The sequence below is a fragment of the Pongo abelii genome, chromosome 8 (assembly GCF_028885655.2).
Source record: "Pongo abelii isolate AG06213 chromosome 8, NHGRI_mPonAbe1-v2.0_pri, whole genome shotgun sequence".
Taxonomy (NCBI): Eukaryota; Metazoa; Chordata; class Mammalia; order Primates; family Hominidae; genus Pongo; species Pongo abelii.
The window spans coordinates 93,560,829-93,585,840 of NC_071993.2; the positions used below are offsets into that span (position 1 = coordinate 93,560,829).

At 34.0% G+C, this 25,012-nt stretch overlaps 1 protein-coding gene across 2 annotated transcripts in view; it reads left to right on the forward strand.

Moving 5' to 3' along the window:
• Positions 1-25,012, forward strand: part of A1CF (APOBEC1 complementation factor) — an 82,846-nt gene that overhangs the window by 13,806 nt on the left and 44,028 nt on the right. For both annotated transcript variants that reach the window (NM_001133965.1, XM_009236018.3), the window contains 1 exon segment: positions 12,083-12,226. In NM_001133965.1, the coding sequence (NP_001127437.1) occupies positions 12,128-12,226 (99 nt within the window). In that variant the 5' untranslated portion in view covers positions 12,083-12,127.

Sequence of the window (25,012 nt, forward strand, 5' to 3'; positions counted from 1 at the left end):
TACACAATGTTTTTAAAGGTTATTTCTTTATTCCATTTAGAATGCTGGCATGTTATGAGGTGATATGCCCACTTTATTTTTTTTCTCAAATTGTTTATGATCCCCCTATGAATTTGAAATAGCACCTATTGGTGAATTCCAGTATAAACAAAACTATGGGTCCAGAGTGTTTATTTTACTCCATTAATCTGGTTCTCTATTTCTACGCTTGTTTTAATCTTAACTGTTAATTAGGGTAGTTCCAAATCATTATACACTTTCAATATATGTTGTGGCATTTATTGCACATTGTTCCTGCCAGGTGAACTGTGAAATCAATTTGTCAAATTTCAGAATAATTTCATTGGACTTTAAATTAGAATTGCATTAAAGTAATAATTTGGGAAAAACTGATATTTTTACATCAGCAAAACTTCCATTTACTAAGGCCTTTAAATCTTTCAGTCAAATTTTATCATTTTTTTATATAGGTTTTAAACTTTTCTCATTAAGTTTATTCATATTTTATGTTTTCATTCTATTGTTTATACCTTGTTATACTTCACTTGTTATTTCTATTAAATACAGAACATTTATTTTATAATTTTCCTTGTAGTAATCTTTCATTAGTTTCAATAGTATTATATAGTTGATTTACTTGTTTTTAATGAGAATAAATGATTGTGGTGTTTCATACTAAGTATAATGTTTGTTTCATGTTTCTGAGAGATGCTTTTTATCAATTTAAGGATGTTTTGTTCTATTGCTAACTTATGAAGATTTTTTTTAAACCAATAGTGGGTATTAACTTTCATTAAGTGCCATTTTTAGATTTACTGTGATGATCACGTGTTTTCTCTTTATCAATGAAATGAATTAAACTTCGAGAATCCCTAATGTTTAATAAACTTTATATTTTTGTAGTGATCCCATCTTGTTCATTGTATATTATTATTTTGGATGCTTTTCCATATATAGTCCATATCTATACTCCTATGATACTGGTCTAGTGTTCTACTTTGTAGTATATTTTTCTCTATCAGATATGATGAGTTTGTAGATAATTTAAGAAGTTTTCTATTGTTTTCTACTCTTCAAAAGGCTTTATATGGCAAAGGAATAATTTGCTTTTAAAGTGATTTATAAAACTTACCTAATAAAACAATCTGGATCTGGTGTTATTTGGGAGGAAAACATTGAATGTTTTCAATATAGATTATGATTACTAGTTTATTCAAATTTTTAACTTATCCTTGAGATTAAAAATTCACACTTTTCTAAGGTTTTGTCCACTGCATGTATATTTTTCAAATTACTGATAAAAGTATTCTCTTTTTTAAAAGTCTATGAATCTTTGGTTATATCCAATTTTTCTCTTGTTTTGAAAATTTATTTTCTCCTTTTTACCTTGTCAGGATTGCCAGCTGGAGGCTAATTTACTACAATCAGCTGTTATATACATTTATCAAGTCTACAGATTTGTTTTATTAATTCTACTTTTATCTTTGATTCCTTCCAATTTCTTTTTGTCCATTTCATTCTGTTCCTAGCTTCTTTAGTTGAATGCTTATTTTCAGTGTTTATTGTGTTGTAATTAATAATAAACAGACTATAGTTTACAAAAATCTACTGTACATTTCAAAATAGCTAGAGAGAATGATCTGAATGTTTTTAGCATAAAGAAGAGACAAATGTTTAAAGTGACAGATATCCCAATTATACTTCTTTAAGCTTTACAAATTATATAAATGGATTAAATTATCACATGTACCCTCAAAATATGTTAAATCCATTATGTATTAATTAAAAAGGAAAAACAAGAATAGAAACTTGACCGCATCTTCATGAAAAATATGACATTTTCATTAACATCCATTTATTAACATAATTTTAACTTTTGTATTTTATATTATGAGCAAGAGCTATATATCATAGGAAGCTAAAAATAGTTAAATAAGCAAGAACGAAGAAAACAAAAATAATTTGTTAATCCACTCACCCAGAGATAACCAATTAGCCTTGTGTAATCAAAGCATTTTTGAATATAAAAATTAATACAAATGAAATCAGACCATACATTCTGTTTTGTAACCTGCCTTTTCTACTTTATTATATTTCACAAATATCTGTCCAAATTATTATATATTCTTCTAGAACATTGATTTGATTAGCTGTTCTGTATCACTGCTTATTCAAATATTTCTTTATCATTAGATATCTCAGTTGTGCCTAGCTTCCATAACAATACTAATATATTCTATGAGAGGTGACAAACATAAACAGTCTTAGGACCTTAACGACTTTTCTACTGGGTAGCAAAAACAAAGATAAATGAAATAACTGGATCCATTATTAAGGCAATATAAAACAGCTCAAGGTAATGCATTCGAAATTGAATTTTTCTCTGCATTGGAGAAACAGGAGGAGAATAACCAATGAGAAAATCACAGGTCATGGCTAAGATGAGTTAAACAAAGCAGCAAATAAAGAATAAGAATAGAATATTTCTACAGCACCTTCTATATGCCAGGTACTATGTTAGGCACTCTCACATTCATTACCTTATTTATTTCATGCTTAAAAAAACCTTCAAGTTAGGTATCAGTATTCTTATCCTTTTTTAGACTAGAAAACTAGACCTCATTTAGCATTAGGTATATCTCCTAAAGCTATCCCTCCCCCCTCCGCCACCCCACAACAGTCCCCAGAGTGTGATGTTCCCCTTCCTGTGTCCATGTGTTCTCATTGTTCAATTCCCACCTACCTAATGCTAAATGACGAGTTAATGGGTGCAGCACACCAGCATGGCACATGTATACATATGTAACTAACCTGCACATTGTGCACATGTACCCTAAAACTTAAAGTATAATAATAATAAAATAAAATAAAATAAAATAAAATAAAAAGAAAACTAGACCTCAGAAAAGTTAAAATCATGGTGGCAGAACCAAATTTTTTTTAATTTTTTTTTTAAGTTCGGGGTACAAGTGCAGATTTATTACATAGCTAAACTTGTGTCATGGGGGTTTGTTGTGCAGATTATTTCATCACCCAGGTGTTAAGCCTAGTACCCACTAGTTATTTTTCCTGTTCTTCTCCTTCCTCCCACCCTCCATCCTCTGAAAGGTGCCAGCGTGTGTTGTTTCCCTCTATGTGTCCATGTGTTCCCATCATTTAGCTCCCACTTATAAGTGAGAACATATGGTATTTGGTTTTCTGTTAACCTCCTCTGCAGCAGGTTCCACAATTTTAAAGATGCTTACATTTACGTTTCAGTTCTGTCCCTGTGTAAGTTTGCTACAGACAATTCAAGAACGGAACTGAAATTTCAGTGTAAGCTTGTTCTTCTTTAAAAATGTGGAAACCTACTACAGAGGAAAATTTTTGTCAATACTTATAAGTAAAATTAACATGTCCACTATGAACAACTCTTACATTTCTTTTCTTTCTTTAATTTAAGCCTTGTATTGGCTTAAATTGACAAGTTCCAAATTAATATATGATCTATTGCTAATGCCTGAAAAACATAGAGGAGGTTCTGATTAGTTTTTTTTCTAGTATTGTTTTAAAAAACTAAGATGTTGCATACTGGGACTTTGTGTGATATCTTCATGGCTATATTTTGAAATTTTATGTATACATATTCTCTATTAATTTTGCTATGGCTCATGATGCATGACCAAAATGCATGTTACCACATGAATTAACTTCCAAAATAGACTTAAGATCAATTGTAAATATTTTTCCAAGGTGGATATTAGAGCTTTGTATCAAGCAATGCAAAGCAATATTTACTTAACATCATCAGGCAAATATATAGACTTCAGTCATAAATCTTTCACCAACCATTTCAGTACTATCTAGAATTTCTTTCATGTAAAATTCCCAGGAGATACTCAAGGGCTGAAATTCATGCTAAAACCACTTGTACAACTTGCATGTTACATAAAAGTTATGTCCAGCCTACATCATGTAATGTCAAGGCACAAGTAAACATTGAGGAAAGACTGGGTTCAGTTTGGAGAGGTCCCAGAGGCAAGTGAAGCCATCATGGATTTGAAATGCACATGGAGCACCTCACTGTACAGGCCCCAGTGGCTTCTCACTCAATTACAAAAGAACACTTCTCTGCTTACCAAGTCAGAAACAGTCTTTGTCCCCATTCAGTTTCCTTACCCAATTTCTTCTCAAAAACCAAATCAAGATAGTAAACATACTATTAACAGGATGCCTTCATTTCCTAACTCTAAATTGTCTACCACGGTGCAGATATTAAATTAATATTTGCTGACCCTTTTGTTAAAGTCGAGGATAATTACTTTAATTTGTAACCAAAAAATCTTCTAACTTTAATTCTGTCTTTATCTTTTGTCTCCTTTCTGTTCTTCTCTGCCTGTGATTCACAATGACCATTTCTTTTGTTTGTATAAACTTAAGGGGTACAAGTGTAATTTTGTTATATGCCTAGATTGCAGAGTGGTCAAGACTTTTAGGGTATCCATCATCCAAATAATGTACATTGTAACCATTAAGGAATCCCTCATCATCTACCACCTTTTCACTTCATTACCCTTCCAAATGTCCATTGACTATCATTTCCCTCTCTACCTCCATGTGTACACATTATGTAGCTCCCATTTATGAATGAGAACAGATTTGTTTTTCTGTGTCTGACTTGTTTCACTTAAGAAAATAGCCTCCAGTTCCAACCAGGTTGCTGCAAAATATAAAATAAAAGAATTTCATTCTTTTTTATGGCTGAATAAAATTCTACTATATATATAATATTATATATAATTTTCTTTATCCAATTGTTGATGGATACTTAGGTTGATTCCATATCTTTGCCATTATGAATATTGCTGCTATAAACATATGAGTGCAGGTATGTTTTTGATATATTGATTTCTTTTCCTTTGGATAGATACCCAGTAGTGCACAACTACTATTTCTAGTTCTGTTTTTGCCAAGCTACGCTTTCATGACTCGTTAAATGTGTTTTTCTAGTATGCACTCCTCTTACCTTTGTCTTGTATCTTTCCCAATTTACCATTTGAAAGACTTTAAGGAAAAAAAACCAGGCCAGGCATGTTGGATCACGCCTGTAATCCCAGCACTCTAGGAGGCCGAGATGGGAAGACTACTTGAGCCCAGGAGTTCGAGACCAACCTGGGCAACATAGCTAGCCCCATCTCTATTTTCTTTTAAAAAATTATATATAACTCATTTTCCCTCTTTGTCTGTTTCCCTAGCTGCCAACTTATGGTCCACTAGGGCAGTAAGACCTTCTACCATTCTCATAACTTCAGACAAATCTAGATAACAAATCTCACTTAAAATCCTTGCTTAGTTTTCTTTCCGTGACTTGGTTCTTCATGTGGGATCAGTTTTTAGGTACAAGATAAATGTGTTTCCTCTTTCTAGCTCAGGGTTATAATCAAAGAGCAGGACATACTATCCAGCTAACAGGTCTAGATTTAGAAAAGTCAGAATGTACTACCCTGCCTGTGTCTCTCTTCCAACTTCCTTCTCATCTGTTTCCCTGCCAACTTCTCTGAAACTGGACCCACTGGCACCTGAGGCCAACAGGGTCAGGAACTGCAGCTCTAACTTTGCCCAATAGTGAACTATGGCAATTTCCATTGAGCAGCTGCAGCCAAGTGACGAGGTGAGCTATTCATTCCAATCCCTCTCTGCCTCTCAGGAAGGCAGAAGTCTTGAAACCCCAATAATTTCTAGATCTTTGTTTTCCTGGTCAAATAGGCACTGATGTTGCAAATATAAAACCAGAAAGAGATAGAAAAGTGTGTACAAATATCAACTTTATATTTTAATCACTCTGCACTCTGAATTTTTTTACTTGTCTCTCTCACAAGTATGATGACATATTCATAAAGGCAGAGAAATCACAAAAATCAATTTCTTATATAAAACAAATTCATTCCAGGATAGAACTTTCAGGAAGTAACTGGAAAAAGAGAAATAATAAGTATTAGGACTTTCAATTCAGATTAAATTCAATTCTGATTGACTGCAAGTCTCTGTAATTTATAAAATTGCTGATCCAAAGTTTTGCATTTCTTCTATAAGTATCAATTAAGCACTTAGCATAATGTCAAGCTAAGCCTTCTGGGCAAACAAAGATGAGGTACAAGATAGTCCCTGTGCTCAGAAAGCTCACAGTTTAGTGAGAAAGCTAGACATGTAAGCCAATAAATACAGTCATGTGTGAAACAGTACAAGGATGTACAGGTTTTTTTGAGAGCACTGAGGAGCTGACACTTGAAGGTTACCTACAGAGGTTGTCAAAGAAAGAAAGCATCACAGAGCAAAGAAGATGTTAATCAAGTCTAGAAGGATCAGTAAGGCCAATGTGGCAAAGTTAGGAGGCATGGGAAGGAAAAGACATTCCAAGCAGAGAAACTGGAGGTGTAAGAAAGTATGGGAAGGCCAAGTGGCAGGGCATGTGAATGACACCGGAAGGGGAGTCTAGGATCTAGTCCTGAAGGGACAATGTGTTGTGCTAAGAACCTGGGACTTTATCCTTCCCACAGTTGGTTTTGAAATTCTGCCTCTTGGAGTTAGAGATTGGTAATTATAATAATTAAAATGATATAATAGCTAATATTTATTGGATGGTTATTAAATGCCATAAACCATTTTAAGTATTTTAAAGGTATATTCATTATTTAGCTCCCAATATTAATATTGAATCCTCAAAGAACCCTATGACGGAATTATTATCATCCTAATTGTATTTATTTTAGTAGTAGTAGTAGTAATAGCAGCAGCAGCAGCAGCAGCAGCAGTAGTAGTACTTTTGAGACACGGTCTCATTCTGTCACCCAGGCTGGAGTGCAGTGGCCTAATCGCAGCTCACTGTAGGCTCAACCTCCCAGGCTCAGGTGATCCACCTCCCAGGTAGTATGACTACAGGTGCATGCCACTACACCTGGCTAAATTTTTGTATTTTTTGTTGAGATGAGTTTTTGCCATGTCACCCAGGCTGGTCTGGAACTCCTGGGCCTCCCAAATTGCTGAGATTACAGGGATGAGCCACCGCACTCGGCCCCGTCGTAATTTTGTATGTAAAGAAACAGGCTCAGATAGCTTCCTCTAGGATGAAAGTGGAAGAAGAAAAGAGGGGACCTGCCGGGAGGATTGGCCAGGCACGGTGGCTCACTCTTGTAATCCCAGCACTTTCGGAGGCCGAGGCTGGCAGATCACCTGAGGTCAGGAGTTCGAGACCAGCCTGACCAACATGGAGAAACCCTATCTCTACTAAAAATACAAAATTAGCCAGGCGTGGTGGCGCATGCCTGTAATCCCAGCTTCTCAGGAGACTGAGGCAGGAGAATCGCTTGAACCTGGGATGCCGAGGTTGCGGTAAGCCGAGATCATGCCATTGCACTCCAGCCTGGGCAACAAGAGCAAAACTCCATCTCAAAAAAAAGTAGAGAAAAGAGGGGACCATTTTTACATAGCAGGTTTGGTGGTGAGGATACATTTGAACCAAGTGTTCCATTGCTAATAAAAACATAGTGTCTGAGAGGACAAGAAGACACTGATCACCAGTTAATGGAAGCTGTGAGAACTAGAGGAAGCCCTGGCTTTCAATACTTTGTGTCCTTTCCTCATCCCATCGTCAGAAGGGATATAAAGAAGAAGGGAAGGGAAAGGGGAGGAAATTATACAAGGAGGAGTTGACATTTCATCAGGCCCTTTCTGGAGTCCTTTTGCTGTTCCTCTACTCTGCTTCTCTCCTCCAACATGAGATATTAGCAAACCTAGGGCAATGCTTCACAGCTGTTTTCTCATTCCATCTTCACAACAATATGGTGCACAGCCTGCTCATCACCCCAATTCACAAATGAGGAAATTGATGCTTAGAGACAGTATGTGAATATATGATTCTTTCCTGTAATACTGACTGTAGCCTTCCCCTCCATCCAATCTCCATCTTTTTTGACCCTTTCTGCTCTCAGCCATCCTCAACTAGGTAACAGTGCTGTGCCAAAAACCTGTGGATTTTCTCCACAGAAATTATATAAGTATACTATATTTTACTTACTGTGTATTGACATATATTAGTTGTACATATTTTGAGGGTATATGTGATATTGTGATACCTCTATACAATGTGTAATGATCAAATCAGGGTAATTGGAATATCACATCAAACATTTATTTTCTCTTTATGTTTGGAACATTATAAATCTTCTAGTTATTTTAAAATATATAATTATTGTTAATTATAATTCCCCTACTATACTATCAAATAGTAGAACTTCTGTCTCACTGTATTTTGTACCCCTTAACCAACTTCTATTCATCTCCTTCTCCCCACCACCTTTCTCAGCCTCTGGTAACCACCTTTCTACTTTTAACCTCCATGAGATCCACTTTTTATATTCTACTTATTGATCTTATTTATTACCTCTCTCATCCCCTATAAAACTCCATGATATTTTGGGGGATGAGAGGTTTGGTTTTATTTTTTCTCATCTACATCTCTATGTCTTGAAAATTCTTAGAAGACAGTAGATACTCAATAAATAATTTCTGAATTAATCGGTGATAAATACTCATGAAAGCTTTTCTCTATCTTTCCAAAGTCTTAATGCCTGCTCTATTTGTTTTAAATTCTATTGCTTCAATAAGATACTTTGAGAACTATTCTTTCATAATTCTGATCTGAAGAACTTACAAGGTGCTAAATTAGAAGATGTATTGCAAAGGCTTTATTTCAATTTGGCCAAGCATTTTAATAAAAGTTTGACTTGCTTAAAAGAAATATTTATCTGGGATTCAAGTTCACTCCTTAGACTAGGTCACCACTTTGAGAGGGGGTTGTTTTTGCAAAATAAAAATTAAAGATTAAGTGTTTCTTATGACAAATTTATTTCCATGCCCTGATTCCCAATGACTTGACACTATAATTGATATATTATACAGATTTTCTCAATAACTTCAGAGTGAAATTATATGTGATCAAAAGACCTTTCTGATTTCAAGATACCTTTAATAACCTTTACTAATTATTAACCAAAACTAAAGGCAGATTTTGCAAATACAAACTTGTCATTTCACCATGACTGTTATCTTTTTGATGGAAAAGATGAAGTTCAGCAAAGAACAAATCTACAACTTGGCCAGAAGACTGTAGACTTTGCCTTCAAAGAGGTGCAACACACACATAAATAATCCCATCAGACCCCATCCACAGCCTCCCTGCTCTTGCAATTTAATTAAGCACAGTGAGAGGGTTTGAGAGTATCCTCACGAAAAGACAATTTTGGTAGCATTTGGGAAAAGAGCAAGAGTTAAATTTTATCTGAAAGACTAGCTTCCTTTGTTAAGTCTTCAAAATGTTTTGCCTTTTGCAAAGTACAGACAGTGAAGCTGGCATGTTAACTTACTAAGTTAGCAGATTCCCCCTAAAATGCAATGCCCTAAAGCCAGACAAGGTAGAACTAGCAAACAGAGAGCATTAACTATATGCTTCTTCAAACAATCAGTGAATGCAAACTGAATTGCCCTGGGTCAGCAGCAGGCAAGAACTATCAGAAAGGTGAAGGCAAGAATGTCCATGTTTATATAAAGAGGATGACATTGTTCTGGCCCTAAAAACAGCTAACTGTCAATAATCTCATTTTTTCCTTTGATGTTCTAAATTATACTGAAAATATACTTCCTTTTTTTTTTTGAAACAGAGTCTCACTCTGTTGCCCAGGCTGCAGTGCAATGGCATGATCTCAGCTTACTGCCACCTTCACCTCCCAGGTTCAAGCAATTCTCATGCTTCAGCTTCCCAAGTAGCTGGGATTACAGGCATGCACCACCACTCCTGGCTAATTTTTGCATTTTTAATAGAGACAGGGTTTCACCATGTTGGCCAGGCTGGTCTCGAACTCCTGACCTCAGGTGATCTGCCTGCCTTGGCCTCCCAAAATGCTGGGATTACAGGCCAGAGCCACTGCACCTGGCCAAAATATTACTTTCTAAATGATGCTTATCTATTAGCTTGGGGACATTTATTTAATTCTGCTACTTCAGTAGTAGAACACCCTTTGCTATTACTAATAGTAGTACTATTAGTATTACTGTAGTATTACTATTATTATGATTAGTATTACTAATCATAATATACATAGTATTAGCATACTATATACAATACTATAGTAATACTATACTAGTATACTAATAGTAGTATTACTAATACTATTAATATTACTGTTGCTACTATCATTATAGTATTATTATAATTACTATTACTATTATTATGATTAGTATTACTATAATCATAATAGTAGTAATAGTAATAACTACTAGTAATTATAATACTATAATATATTACTATTGCTGCTACTATTACTATATTGGTATTATTACTACTATTAGTAATACTAGCACTGTCATTACTAATAGTGCTACAATTAGTAATACTAGTGTTATTAGTAATATTGATACTAATATTGATGCTATTAGTAATAGTAGTACTATTAATACTAATATTAGTAGGTAGTCCTAATAATATTGTTATTGTTACTAATAGTAATATTCGATTACTATTCTGTTATTCAAGTAATAGTAATTTTAGTAATAGAATACCTTTACTTTAGTAATAGAATACCTATTACTATATTGGTATTATTACTACTATTAGTAATACTAGCACTGTCATTACTAATAGTGCTACAATTAGTAATACTAGTTTTATTAGTAATATTGATACTAATATTAGTGCCATTAGTAACAGTTCTATTAATACCAATATTAGTAGGTAGTCTTAATAATATTGCTATTGTTACTAATAGTAATATTCTATTACTATTCTGTTATTCAAGTAATAGTAATTTTAGTAATAAAATACCTTAAAGCTGCATTTTTCAGAAATGATCACTTCAGCTTCACTTTTTTCTTTCACCCAATTTTTCACCCAGTTTCTTATATTATTAATGGTGTCTTCATTCTGAGTCTTTAAAGGACAATGTGAAGCAGTACAGGAATTCTCAATGCATATGACAGAAAATTTTCAAAAGTACCTATATTCAAATACACTCTAGTTGCATTTGATTCAGATCATTGTAAAACATATTCCTCTGTCCGGATTGGCAGAGCACCCTGCTTAATGTTAAGCAGGGTGAAAACCCAGCATAGAACCTTCCCTGAGCCACTAATAACTAGAACCCAGTGTGGCAGCCTTCACCTCTGTGTATGTGGGAACCTCCAGGGCCTCACACTCCTATAGCCTAGAACCTTCAAAATGGATATTATCTTGTTCTGGGAACTTGTGGATGTGAGCAACCATCACATTTGGAATGTGATTCAAATCATGTCCCCAAAATAGAAAAATGTAGACAATGAAATGCTGAAATTATATATTTATATCTGTACACACAAACATGAACATATGTAAACTTTCATCATTTTTTAAAATTTACAAAAGTTTTCATGTACTCTACTGAACATGTCTGTGGTATGTGATCTGGATGTTGGCAAACCTTTCCCACGTCAACTCAAAAGCATCCATTGCTCTTGTTTTGTTAAAATTAATGTCACATTTTTATTACATAGAGTACTTTGCATGATGACTTCTGTGTATATGATACTGGCACATTTTGTTCTAAAAATTTATCTTTGGAGAATAAGCAGATAAATATCTTAGCTGACACACAGACTAAAACTCAATCTCTGAGAATTCTGATGCCTCATATTAGTGGTTAGAATTAGCGACAGTGCCCTCTTCTCACATCTGTAAGGAATACTCTTCATATTATTTTAATAGATGTGAGCTGATCTGTTTTTGAGTATTTAGTGACATCCTGAGATAAGTGGATTCAGAATTACTAATCTGCATTATAATTGGAGAATAGGTATTGTTCATTTTTTCTGTTTCTAAATTTCAACTAATATTGTGCATTTTTAAAAGTTTTTTGTAAGAGTACATTTACACAGCCTTGTTTGTATGTAACTCTTAGTTGCTCTAACTTTAATGACGCATTTACAGAGAATATTTCCTAAAGATGTCCTTCACGAACAGGAGAAGTTTGGACTTGACAACAGTAATTTACTTAATTTATCTTAAATTTGGTTTCAGTGAGCAACCCTAATTAACCTGATTTTTTGCTGATAATCACTCTCAATGGAATCAAATCACAAATCCGGGGATGGATTGAGCGGCACTCAGAAGGAAGCAGCCCTCCGCGCACTGATCCAGCGCACAGGATATAGCTTGGTCCAGGTAGGAACTTCTTGTGAAATCTGCTGAGACTCACCACTGAATTTGCACAGTGGTGGGAATATTAGCGGTCCTAAGATGCAAAATGGGAATGGTCAGTTACATAGCTCTTTAGAGAAATGTCCCTTTCTAAAAGAGAAGGAAATTGCAACATTTCTGTTTTGTAGATGACCCTGAATGTAACCTTTTTTCTACTCTAGGTTATCAATTCAACCTTAACTTGTCACAGAATCAGTGTCCACAGTTATAGAGACTATCACAAAAATGCAGCTAGAATTTGCCACCCAAGGCTGTGAAGTAGAACCACATTGGTGTTTCAGGAATCAGCAGAAAATAAACTACAGCAGGAACCAGGCTTAGTTTCCAGAGAGATCAGTGCACACGTAACACTTCTAGATGTGGGATCCAAGGAATGAACGTTTTGCGTCTAGCTGCTGCAGTTTGTTTTCTCAGAACACTTGCTCATCCAGTCTAGGATATGTAATACTATCTTCTCTCCATGCTCAGCATTTTGTAAAAGGAAAAAAGAAAACACCACAATCTTAAAACTGTCTGTTTATAGACACTGTCTTTTAGAAAGTATCTGTATATTATTATTATCTTTATGATATCTTCTTTTAGAGAACTTATGCTGCATTTAAAAAAATGTAGTGTTAGATACATATATTATCTTATTTAAAGAAAAAAATGTTGCTGTTTTTACAGTAGGACAAAGTATTTTAATTGCTCTGCTATTTTCTTTCACTCACATACTTTCCCAACTTAACCAAATCTTGAATTCAAACTACTATGAATTCAAATGTCATGTGTGATTAGCAATAAAATATGCAATAGTGTCCTTCCATTAGATGCTCCTTTGTCAGTTGCAAAATGTACGTTTATTTTTTAATTAATTTTATAAATCATGACATGCTTTGTTAGACATAATATAATAATAAAGTTATTTTCTTCATCCTAATGAAGAGTGTTAGTCTTTTTTAAGATTTCAAAAAGTTTCTATTATTTCATAGTTGACTTTTTGAAGTTTCATTTAAGTCCATGGAGATACTGACATATTAGTTTTTTTAATACTTAAAAGTCAAATTATTTTAGACTCATTAAACTTTTGAAAAGAGGATTTTCTTTCTTTTTGCAATCAACACTTCCATAAATGTTATAAAATCAAGAGTGTTTTTGAATCTTTTTAAAATTTTGAACTTCTTGATATTAGAAACATTTGGGCAAAGACAGTAGAAATAGAAAGCATTTCAACCCTTTCAAACAACAATCTGTTAATATTTATATGAGTGTTCCCTTTCTGGAACTGTATTTCTAATGGCCCATAAGATAGAAATATGTATAAATCTGTCAAGGGTGACATTAGCTGTAATGCATAATGTCACAAACTTAAATGTATAAATACAAGAAAATTATTAAGTAAATTATGAATGTATAATTATTATACTCAACAAGCAGAATTTATGAAAAATAATTCAAAACAATATAAATTGTCAATTACATTTCATTCAATTCTGCGTACTGTTTCTTCCTTTTCCCCCAGATGAAATTCAAGTTAAGTCTCATAACTTTTCTGGCAACGTTTGGGTAATAAAAGATCCTTGATTTAAAAAAAATTGATATTTTTTCATATTGATGTTATTCCAAACTAGATTGTTTGGAATAATAGTAAAGACATAAAATCATTCAAAGTTACAGTTATTTCCCTTTCTCAAGTATGTCAGGGTGGAGGATAATTTCTTTTCTGGTTTTTTGCACTATGTTTTCCTCTTTCAACACCAGTTTGGTAACTACAATTTCTGACTCCTGATTGAAGCAGAAGGGAGAAATAAAAGCAAAGGAAATGGTAAAGGAAAGTTTTTACTGAGCTACCTTCATTGGGCTCTCAGGCCTGACAGGTATCAAAGCTTGTGAGATTCTTTGTAGGATCCTCAGACACCCAGTCTCCTGCTGGGTTCTCTTTGATATTTGAAGCAGCCCTCATGGAGAGGATGGAAGATAATCATTAATTTCTACAAGTGGCCAAACTCTGGTCCCTGGAAACACACATTCCCTGACCCAACAAAATCTGGAAGTTGAGGTGACACAAAGCAACCACTTCTCCTTGCCAACAACAAAGCTGCAGACCAACCCATTGTTCACAGTGAGAGATTTCAGGAGTGAGTTAGACCCACCAGTTTAGTGTGTTCCCCAAACACAAAGGCAGGGAATACACATCAAGCTGTCTAAGTGGTTTCTCGTGCTTTAGGCAAAATGACAGGCGCCTCCCAATTCCTCCCACTTAAGGGGAACTAAGACTCACAACACAACAGCAGTTGTCTCCAAATATCTTTGTGTAAATTCCAAAAACTTCTCTCAAACTCTCCAATCTCTTTTCTAAGCTTAGGGTGTTGGGTGACAGTTAACAATGGAAAAATAGTTTCCTGCTACCTTCTCATCCTGCTTGGTGCTCTAGTCACTTGGTTTCACACCTAAATCAGAGGCCAGAGTTAATGATGATTTATTACATATTTCAAAATAGCTAGAAGAGAAGATTTGAAATGTTCCCAACACAAATAAATGTTTGAGGTGAGGGATATCCTAATTACCCTGATTTGATCATTACATATTGTATGCATGTATTAAAATATCATACATGGACTCCTTAAATGTGTACAATTATTATGCACCAATTTTAAAAGTCCAATTCCATCTTAAAATCCTGTCACAGATGAAATAGTATTCAGTTACTAACGGTAATCATATAAAAAATTCTGAAGGACAATTGTAACACATTATTGTTAAAGCTATGAAGAAAGCTTGCAAATAATTTTTTTGAAAAGAGACCCAAATAACAATGGAGATAATCTTACTCCATTTAAAAATTTTACTCCACTGTAAGGTCAAATGTTATGATTTAAGGACATTTATCTGATAGAGAAAATAATGATATGTATAATTTAAAATGTTTACACATAAAATACTCCTAAAATATATGGCCAATCTTTATTTTACTTTGATCTTATCTATTCAATAATATTCAGAAAATGCTTATAATAAGGACCTAGACCACAAGTTAATTGTAATAATAATAATAACAAAAAATATTCTAACTGCTTTGTGTATATTAACTCATCTAGTTCTTACTATACACTGTGTGGTAGCTACTATGTTTATCCCCAATTTCCTGATGAAGAAAACAAGGCACAGACAGTTTAGATAACTTGTGAGATTAAGATTCTGTTGTTATTGGCCAAAATTTTTGGTTAGACTCAGAAAACTGAGAGTTGTTATAATGTGACTTTTAAGATTGCAATTTTAGAGATCAGCATGCTAGAGCATGTGAAAAACATTTTTTTGGAACCTAAACTTTGTAACATGATTCACTTTAAGTAATATTGGTTAGCAGCATGACTGTTGAATCAGAAGTGCTTCAATAATGTAGAAGCCTAATGTTCCAAAAGCTAGTTATCTATACCTAAGGCCTCTAATCAAAATGTAAATACCTATATAACTCAATCATTTTGAATGAATTGAAGAATCCCTCCTGATTTTGTCTACAGAGTGTGGAAAATTATCCAAGACTTTAAATCAAAAGGCCTGTAATCTAATCTAGTCCCTACGACATATGAGTTGTATGATCTTGAATAAGTCCCTTAACATCTCCGGGCCATAATCTCCTGGAAGATCAGCTAGACAATACCCAACTATTTGTCCATGATTTTTGTGATTCTAGTATCTTCTGAACCTAGTCACTGGTTAGCACACTGGACTATTTGGTCGAAAGGGTAGCCTAAATATGTAGAAACACAACTGCAAACTCTTTGTAACTTAGGGAAAATCCTTTAGTCTTACTAATACGTCAGCCTTCCTACTCTGGATTATACAAAAGATCAATATGATTATCCAAAAAGAAAGAAAGAAAGGCAACATTAAGAACATCAAGTTTACTTTTTTAGAAAGTTTTTGTACAAAAATTAAGATAAAGAAACATCCTAATGCAATCCAAGCAGCATACCCATAAAATTATAGTTTAGAATTTTATAAATTAGGGTTTGAAGGATTTACTTTTGCTGTATCTTTGCAGTCTCTGATATTGAATGTTGAATATTTGCAGACCAAGAATTCAAAAAACAGAGGGTGATGAATTTGCGCTCTCTTATCACTAGCAGGACAAATACAGCTATCAAAAATAGAATTTTGTGAGTTACTTAATAACGTGACCCAGCCTTTTATGTAGCAACTGATGCAATAACGCCTGCTTCTAAGGGTTTGGAAATATGCTTTGTGATCTCTTTCTAAAATAATCAAATATCTTTGGATATTGATGGCTGAAGTTTTTATCAAAGTACTGTAGAGAAAAAAGAGATGTAATGCAGTACCCCACATATAGTATGTATTTAATACATACTCTTGTTGAAAATTGTATAATGTTACTAAGTTAAACTTTAAGCTTCATAATTGTATTGTGCCTTATAAAAATAGTTTGTAAGGAAGTGTGCTACAGTATTAACATGTGAACAGTCTTTATCTCTGTGTAATGGAATTATGTGTGGGGATTCTTTTCTCTACTTTTTTATTCTTAACTGTACTTCCAGATTTCGGAAGCTAGCATATACTTCTTTGATAGCTAAAGACAAAAAAAATTACATTATGATGAGTCTTTCCTCAAGAATGCATTAATGATGTGGGTCATAAACTATGATATGTGATGCTCCTCTCACCTGAAATTTTCTCCTTAGAACTAGAAAAATACATTCTCATAGGTGAGCATATTCAGAAAAATATACACTTCCACCCAACGTGGTGTCTGTTGACATCAAGTTTAATTCTACTACAACTAAACCTAAATATATATTTAATGAAAATCACCCTCAAGTAGGGTGTAAGTATTTAAAATGTGGTGTATATTAGCTTTGTTTATCCAGTTATCCTATTGGTAGTCTGTTTTCTTAAAATCATTACAGCACAATCAATTTTTCTGAGGTATGATAGTCCCCTTGCTTTAGTAAACCAACGATCATCCTAAATAAACATCAAGATTTTTTGTTTTGTTTTGTTCTTCTGTTTTGCTTTCTTAGTCCCTATTATTGAGAAAAATGTATTAGTGCTGGGTCTTGGGATTATAGAGTATAAAAATGCAGTGCCTGACCTAAAGTTCATATAAAGTTGGTGAAATGAAAAAGAATGTATCCAAAATTTACAACAACATAAGACGCCTCAAATGAGCAATACAGCTGTGGGTACCAAAAAGATCAGCATTTTCTATATAGAGCCTTAAAATTGACAATGCTCTTTGACCTGAGGAATGAGGACAAATATTTAGACATAATGATGTTCATTGCAGTGAAATGTATAATTTTTTAGAAATTTAAACTTAAATATATCCTAAATATCCAATGTAATATTAATGGTCAGATAAACTGTGATCATTATTATATTTTCAAATTATACAGTAATATAAAATTATGATTTCAAAGAATTTTCAAAGACATGGAGAAGTATTCAAATTTTAACATTTAGTTAAAAATCTGAAGGCTACATATAAATTTGTGAAGAATATTTTAAGAAATTATTCACATACAATAAAGAATATTATAAAATAACAAAGTATAATCTCTAAGTTTTTCTTGCCTGATGCTCTTCTTCATTTTCTAAATTTTCTATAATAAATGCAGATCGTTTTTATTACAAGGAAAAAATCTGATAAGGTAGAAAAGATTTCTAAGGGTCAGTCAGGAGTAAAAAAAAAAAAGAAAAAATCATGGAAAAAAACTTCATTGTTAAATTTGGGTGATAGGTCCCTAGGTTCACTAGACTATTCTTTCTAATTCTACATATAAGTAAAATTTGTTTAATATTGATATAGTCCAATCCTTTTGTTCTGCAGTTAGAAAATAAGCCCCAGAGTTACACAATTATAAATCACAGGTCAACAAACTATGCCCCATGAACCAAATGTGGCTACAGCTTGTTTATGTAGTAATTGCAAGCTATGATTTTTTTTTTTTACATTTTAAGCATTTAAAAAAAAAAAAAAAGCCTAAAATATCAACTATTTGGCCTTTTACAAAAAAAAAAAAAATTCCTGACTCCAGCTCGATTCCTTAACCTACTGCTCTATATTAGAAGCAAATCTAGGTTTTAAAGAAAATTCTTTCATTTAGTATTTAATCTTCCTTAAAATAAGTAGGTGCATCCCTTCTTGTGCTGCCCATTCACACCAACTCAAGCACTGGGCCCTCATTCATTCATGTATTAATTCATTGGTTGATTCCACCACAAAGAAAGACACGTTTCTAACCTTTATGAAGATTAGTCTCATAGAAAAGATAGAAAATTAACAGATAAAGAAACAAGCAAAGTGATTACAGATCATGGTAAGTGTCAAGAATGTGATAAACCAGGCTGTGTAAAAGACAAAGCCAGGTGACCTTCTTTAGGAAAAATTACATTGACGCTAAGACTTACCAGATGAGAGCAAACAAACTCTTCAAGGAGCCAAGTATCCCTGGAAGATGGAGCACACAGGCAGTACTCCTTAAACAAAATATTTATAAAATGCAGAACACTTTTGGGTAGTGAAGACATTAATGTGTCTTAATTTCAAAGATCTAGTGAGATTACAGCAGATAAGTAGGTGGATTTCATCTTTCCCTTCCTCTATTAATCAGCCATGGACCTGGTGTCCTGGGAACAATTGCCTCAAACTAGGAACAAAATACTGTATTCAATTCCACCCCTCACACTTTCCTTTCTATGCGTACTCTCTTGTATGGAAATTCAATGAAATCACATGTTTTGATTCTAATTTGTTCAGTTCTTCAGCAAATACAAGCCATCAGGTACAAAGGATGGCGCTAGATCAAGTCTAATTAGAATACCGTTCCTCTTCTAAGAGTGCCCCAAATTAAGCTAACTCTCCATCTTTCCGGTTTGAGATAATGTACTTAGGTAATTTTAATTGAATATTTCTCAAATGGCATTTTTTCCTATAAATAATACAATAAAAATAACCTGAGGGTCTCAGGTTTACTAATTGGCTTCATCTAGACTGGCTCCGAGAGGAGCAGATGGAAAAACACCGTGGCATTGACATTCTTTTTCAACCACTGCACAAAAAATCCTAGGGACAGAAATAGGAATTTGACTTCATGGCAAAATATAGCTCCTGGGTCCTACTTTTTCCTCTATTGCCTGTTTTCACCACCTGCTCACATCCCTGCTATCCAAGGACTTAGGTCATTCACCAAGTGCATGGATACCAATTCTTTAAATAGGTAGCAATAAGCATTAGAACAGGATGGGACCAGTAGATCATCACAGGCTCATGCTTCCCTAAGCTTATCACCCCAGCCACCCACAGGCCAACTTTATTTTAAAGCTCAGAAGCAGTCTTACTTCTACTAGCCAGAGATGCCATAGCGTGGTGTGAAAGAATCCAAATGACGGAGCAGTTCTGTGAATCCCTTTGTGCAGGGGGTGTATGCCCAACATTTGTGGGAACTTCATTATCCCAAGGAACACAGATATGTTCCAGAAGCTATTATTTCCAAATAGCAATGAATTTCTCCTCAAATAGCCTCATAGGGTGTTGACTATACATGAAGTGTTTGATATAAGATTCAAAATCTTCATAAACTACACAAGGTAGTGCTTTCCCTTAAGCTAGAAGCACAGAGTTTTTCTATTTTATCAGCTTAAAAATTGGTGTGACCTCATGACCCAAATATGAAGAAGCATGAGCAGGTCTTGTGGACTTTGGACGGTGCATGCTGACAAATTCACACTTTTTTTAAAAGTGCTATTCATTTGTTAGTACTGATTGGCAACTAAAATTAAGTGACTTTTCATCTTCAGAACCTGAAAGCTTAGCATTATGAGATGCAAAAGACAGCTTTCAAACAAGCTAGGCAAAGAAGAAATTATTGAGATCACATTTCCTTGCAATCATGAATTTGTGTAGGATTTCAGCAGCTGTGATCCTTTATAACATTGTTAAAGAAGTGCTGAGCAGGGAACCAAGATGATGTTAAATGGCACATTGTCCACATCATTAAATAACAACCAATCCCATATAGAGAGAATTATTCCACTTTCAGTTCTCTCTCAGGCTTCCAGGTGAGGAAAGTTAGTTGTTGGAGGTATGATTTAAACACCTCTCCAGGCCCTGCTAACCTTTTTAAGTCCCGAGAGCAGAACTAGAGTGCAGAACTTTTAGTAGACGATAGTGTCTACATAGAAGTTGGTCATGATTTCCCTTGTTTGCAATTGTTTTTATAATCACCATCCATTTGTGGGAAACGATACTGATATTCCACTTATAAGAACAATATATTTTCTTTTTGGTATAAGTTTATTTAAATAACAAAGTGAATCAATGCATAAAGTCATTGGGTAATTAACAGAATACGTGTCAACTGGACATGGAATTGGAGATACACTGATTTTTAAAATTACAATATCCTCTTAAGGCTCCAATTGACTAACTCACAAAACATCCTATGAACATTTTCCTCCATTAAACATGATATCAAAGTCAGCCTTCCTTTCACAAGCACCCTCACACCCCCACAGGACTACTGCAACCACCTAGTCAACCCTCCTACTCCTTTGTAGATGAAATAATTAAAGTCAGAATAGATTTAGTGCCTTGCCGAGTCCCTCAGCTTGTCAGAAATTAAAATTCACAAGAGTGTTGTAAGGAGAAGAATGATTATAAAAAATTCCTTACATGCCTCAAACCCAGTGCATTAGATGGGATTATGCTTGGCATATGTTGAACTAGGAAAAGATAGAAGAGCAATTACCCAAACCAAATGTTCTTTATTATGTCTTTATCTGCACATGGGAAGTTTTGCATAACTTAATCAGATCTAGCGGCAATAATAATAGTTAATTCATAAAGGCAAATTGTAAGTAAACAAAAAAGTTAGATGGGCCTATTGAATAAATTACACATTATTTAAGGATAAAAGCTCCAAACGGATTAAGGAATGACTGAAGCTGTCACCTAATTACTTCTTGAAAGGAATTTAGAAGTTCCTATAGATGGAAGCAGTGTGTCTGGGCACATGCCCAGAGCCAGAAGCAAGCATGAGCACAGCAATTCCTGGCCTCAAAAAAAGGAAATAATGCTTTGCAGTCCATCATTATGCAAACTTTGCTGGAAAAGGTAAGCAGAGGGTCTTAGAAGTGAGTTCTATAAAAGAGATTTTATAGAAACACACACACACACACACAAATGCTTTTTGTTTTCTAATTTTGAAAAACACTCAAAAAAGTTTTCTGTTTTGTAATTTTGAAAAACACTGACAAAACGTTTTCTGTTTTCTAATTTTGCCTATTTTCAAATTCAATATTCTTATGAATGACCAAAATCTTACATTATAAAAAGCTTTGCAAAACACATCATTTAAAAAAGCCTATTTGCTTTTGAATGCTTCAAACGCTGATACTGAATAATCCTTAAACATAAAGGAAAATTATTAAAAGATATCATTAAATGCATCAACTTGAAAACATGAATTGCTTCTGCTTCCATAAGATAGTTAACAACTTCAAGTGAAATTGGGATTAATTTCCTTGGAAATAGACTTTTAATAGTCAACCTTCCAAAGTGAAACAGGAAGGTGACTCATAATTTACTAATAGTTATTTCCTTAGAAGAACCATATCATACATTTTTTTAAAGATAAAATGTCAGGGCTTTGCAAAAAGTGAAACCAATAAATGAAAGTGAGCCAAGAGCCATTTGCACCTTTCTTCATGATTTTTGCCATAGATATATGCCATCAATATTATTTATTTAGAATTCATTACATCTCCTGGCTAACATGGTGAAACTCCGTCTCTACTAAAAAGTACAAAAAATTAGCCAGGCATGGTGGCAGGCACCTGTAGTCCCAGCTCCTGGGGAGGCTGAGGCAGGAGAATGGCGTGAACCCGGGAGGCGGAGCTTGCAGTGAGCCAAGATTGCGCCACTGCACTCCAGCCTGGGTGACAGAGCGAGACCCCATCTCAAAAAAAAAAAAAAAAAAAAAAAAAAAGAATTCATTAAATCAACTCACTATTTTTAGTCATTTATGTTAAAAGTAAACTTTTTCTCACATATGTAAGAAACCCACAGGTTTTGTGTGCTAATTATACTTTTTCTACTGTACATTAAAATAAATGCATAATTATTAAAATAAGAAATACTGACCTATAAACCACCTAATATCATCCTCACATATTTTGAGAAACACTAGTCTATATGATGATAAAGCTAAATTAATATTTGATTATGTTCATAGCTTTTCCTGTCTTTGTTTCTAATCTACATTTCCACAAAATTTCAACAACTCATTTAGTCTTTATATCACAATTTTTGTTACTCTTCCTACTTTAGGAACATTATATCTGGCATTCATGTTGCATACATCTTGTAAAAATTGTAGAAAATAGCTGATAGAAATAATGCCAACTTCTACAGTATATTAAGCCAAATAAATTCTGCTTTCTAAATTCCAGTCTAAAAACAGATTTTACCAACATGAAGTCACTGATTTTAACAAGATGTGAAGGTGAACAAACTATACAAAATAGATAATTATTTTATATACAATTTAGAAAGGAATATTCCCTACAGCACTCTGTGTTGTTCTCAGGCAACAAAAACTTTAGAAGAGACCAAAGGTAAAATCACATTGAAGAGGGTCCTGTTGGTACATTTTATGGCCCCATAGACTTTCCTTAAACTATCACATAATGAAAGATCTAGTATATAGGTGGAATACAATAGAAATAATGTCTAATAAATACTTTTATTCAATTTTACAAATCAACAACTAGGAAAATACAGTATAGACTCATGAAACACAAGTGACACAATCAAGAGAGATGTCCTCCATGCCTTGTTGTCAACTTTAAGAACCATGCACAGGAGTTTTGTCACAGAACCACTGTTCTGGGTATGGTCCTGGTGACTGGCAGGCTGGTAAGGTCTTGAAATGCTACTAAGCAAGGGTAGATTTGGCTAGGACCCAAGGGAACAGGAGCAGGAATAAATACTAACCTGGTCAATTGGAAAATGGACAAGAAAACATCTGAAACAAGTTTAGTTATGAAAAATACACAGTTTCTTCCCTCTTAGAGGGGAAAAAAAGAAACAAAGAATCAAAGAGAACCACAAAGACGATTACAAACTTGAAATACGAACTTTCCAAAGAGCCATTAAAGAAACTGAAATTACTACTCAGGAAAAAAAAAGGCTGAATGAGGGTTCATTAATTAATGTCCTTCCAGTTATGAATGGGCTTGTTTATGGGAAACCATCTGGTGTCCATGATTGGTGAAGTTGAGCAGGAAAATAAATGTAGCACGCAACGTGAGGATTTCTGAGGCTGATAAGCCTGAGAAGAATAATCATCACAATTTTTGAATACTATATATGCCATAAAGTTCACCAAATTGAGAATGATAGGACCTTTATTCTAGTCTTTTCTACAATAAATTAAACCAGTGTGATATTAGACAAGTTATGTATCTCTGGACTTAGTTTCCTCATCTATAAAATTAGTATATTGTGTTAATGTAAAAATAAAAGAAAGATAATGGAACTACAAGCGTCTTCATATTTTGTCTCTGCTGTTTACTGCTTGTATGAATTTGGACATATTTTATGCCTTGGATTCCTTGTCTATAAAATGAAAGTAATAGTAGTAGCATCCTCATAGATTTGTTAAGAAGATTAAATGAATGTAAAACTCAGCAAAATACCTAATTCAATTGGAGGTAGTTGTTGTTTTTGCTGTCATTACTATCATGTGCAAGTAACAGAAGCTAACTCTGACTGGCTAAGTATAAAAGAGTTTATTAAAGGGTACTGGTTCACAGAAACTTTAGATGTGGAGAATCCGATTCAAGGGTAAGCTTTTAAGAACAAAACCCAAAACCACATCACATACTTGTCATGATAAGGAAATGTTATCTGCCATCACAGAATGCTCAACATTAAAGTTTGCACCATTTGTGACTTTTGCATCAGAACTCAATTTTAGTAAAGGAAACCATGATTGTCCATCGTTTAGTAAAGGAAACCATGATTTTCCAATAACCATGTTGGCCCCAGCTGCAAGGAAGGCTAGAAAAATCAAGTATCTGTCATTTTTAAGTTCTGTAGGAGAAGGCAATTTTTGCCCAGATTCCCCAGGTATATAACAAGTTCCAACGCTCAGTGGCCAAAATTAACTCGGTTCATTCAGTCTTCATGCTAAGACTTATTGCTTAGAATGATTTATTGAGGAAGGTTTTGTGGTTTTTATCCAAGGTCAAGAAGATGGTAGACAAAGTCTCTTAAAGACTCAATGGCTTCATCATGAAGGTCTTGAAATATCTGTGATAGGAGGAAATTTCCAAGTACTTTTGACATATAAACTGAGTAACCGGGTAGGCTCAGCATCCAATATGTAAATTAAAGCCACTGGATTTATAGTTAGAATTGTGTCCTCAATTGTTAATTTACATAGGTGAAGACTTTCCACCTATTTGTATATGACTCTAGAGAGACAACGGTTTGTAAGTCTTCGATTGGAAAAATGAAAGTTTCCAGAGTTTAATAAACATTCTCTCATGAAAAACAAAAATCTATATTCTTTTAGTCTGAACTATTAATACATTTGTGCTGCTGTGGAGAATGCTTCCCTTGAGGAAGACATCAGCTAGGAGGAAAAGAGCAATTATAACTGGGCTTTATCTATTTTAAACTCCTCAACTATGAAAATAGTACCTGACATATTAGCAACCCAGAGCCCAACTATCCTTTCTGAGTAA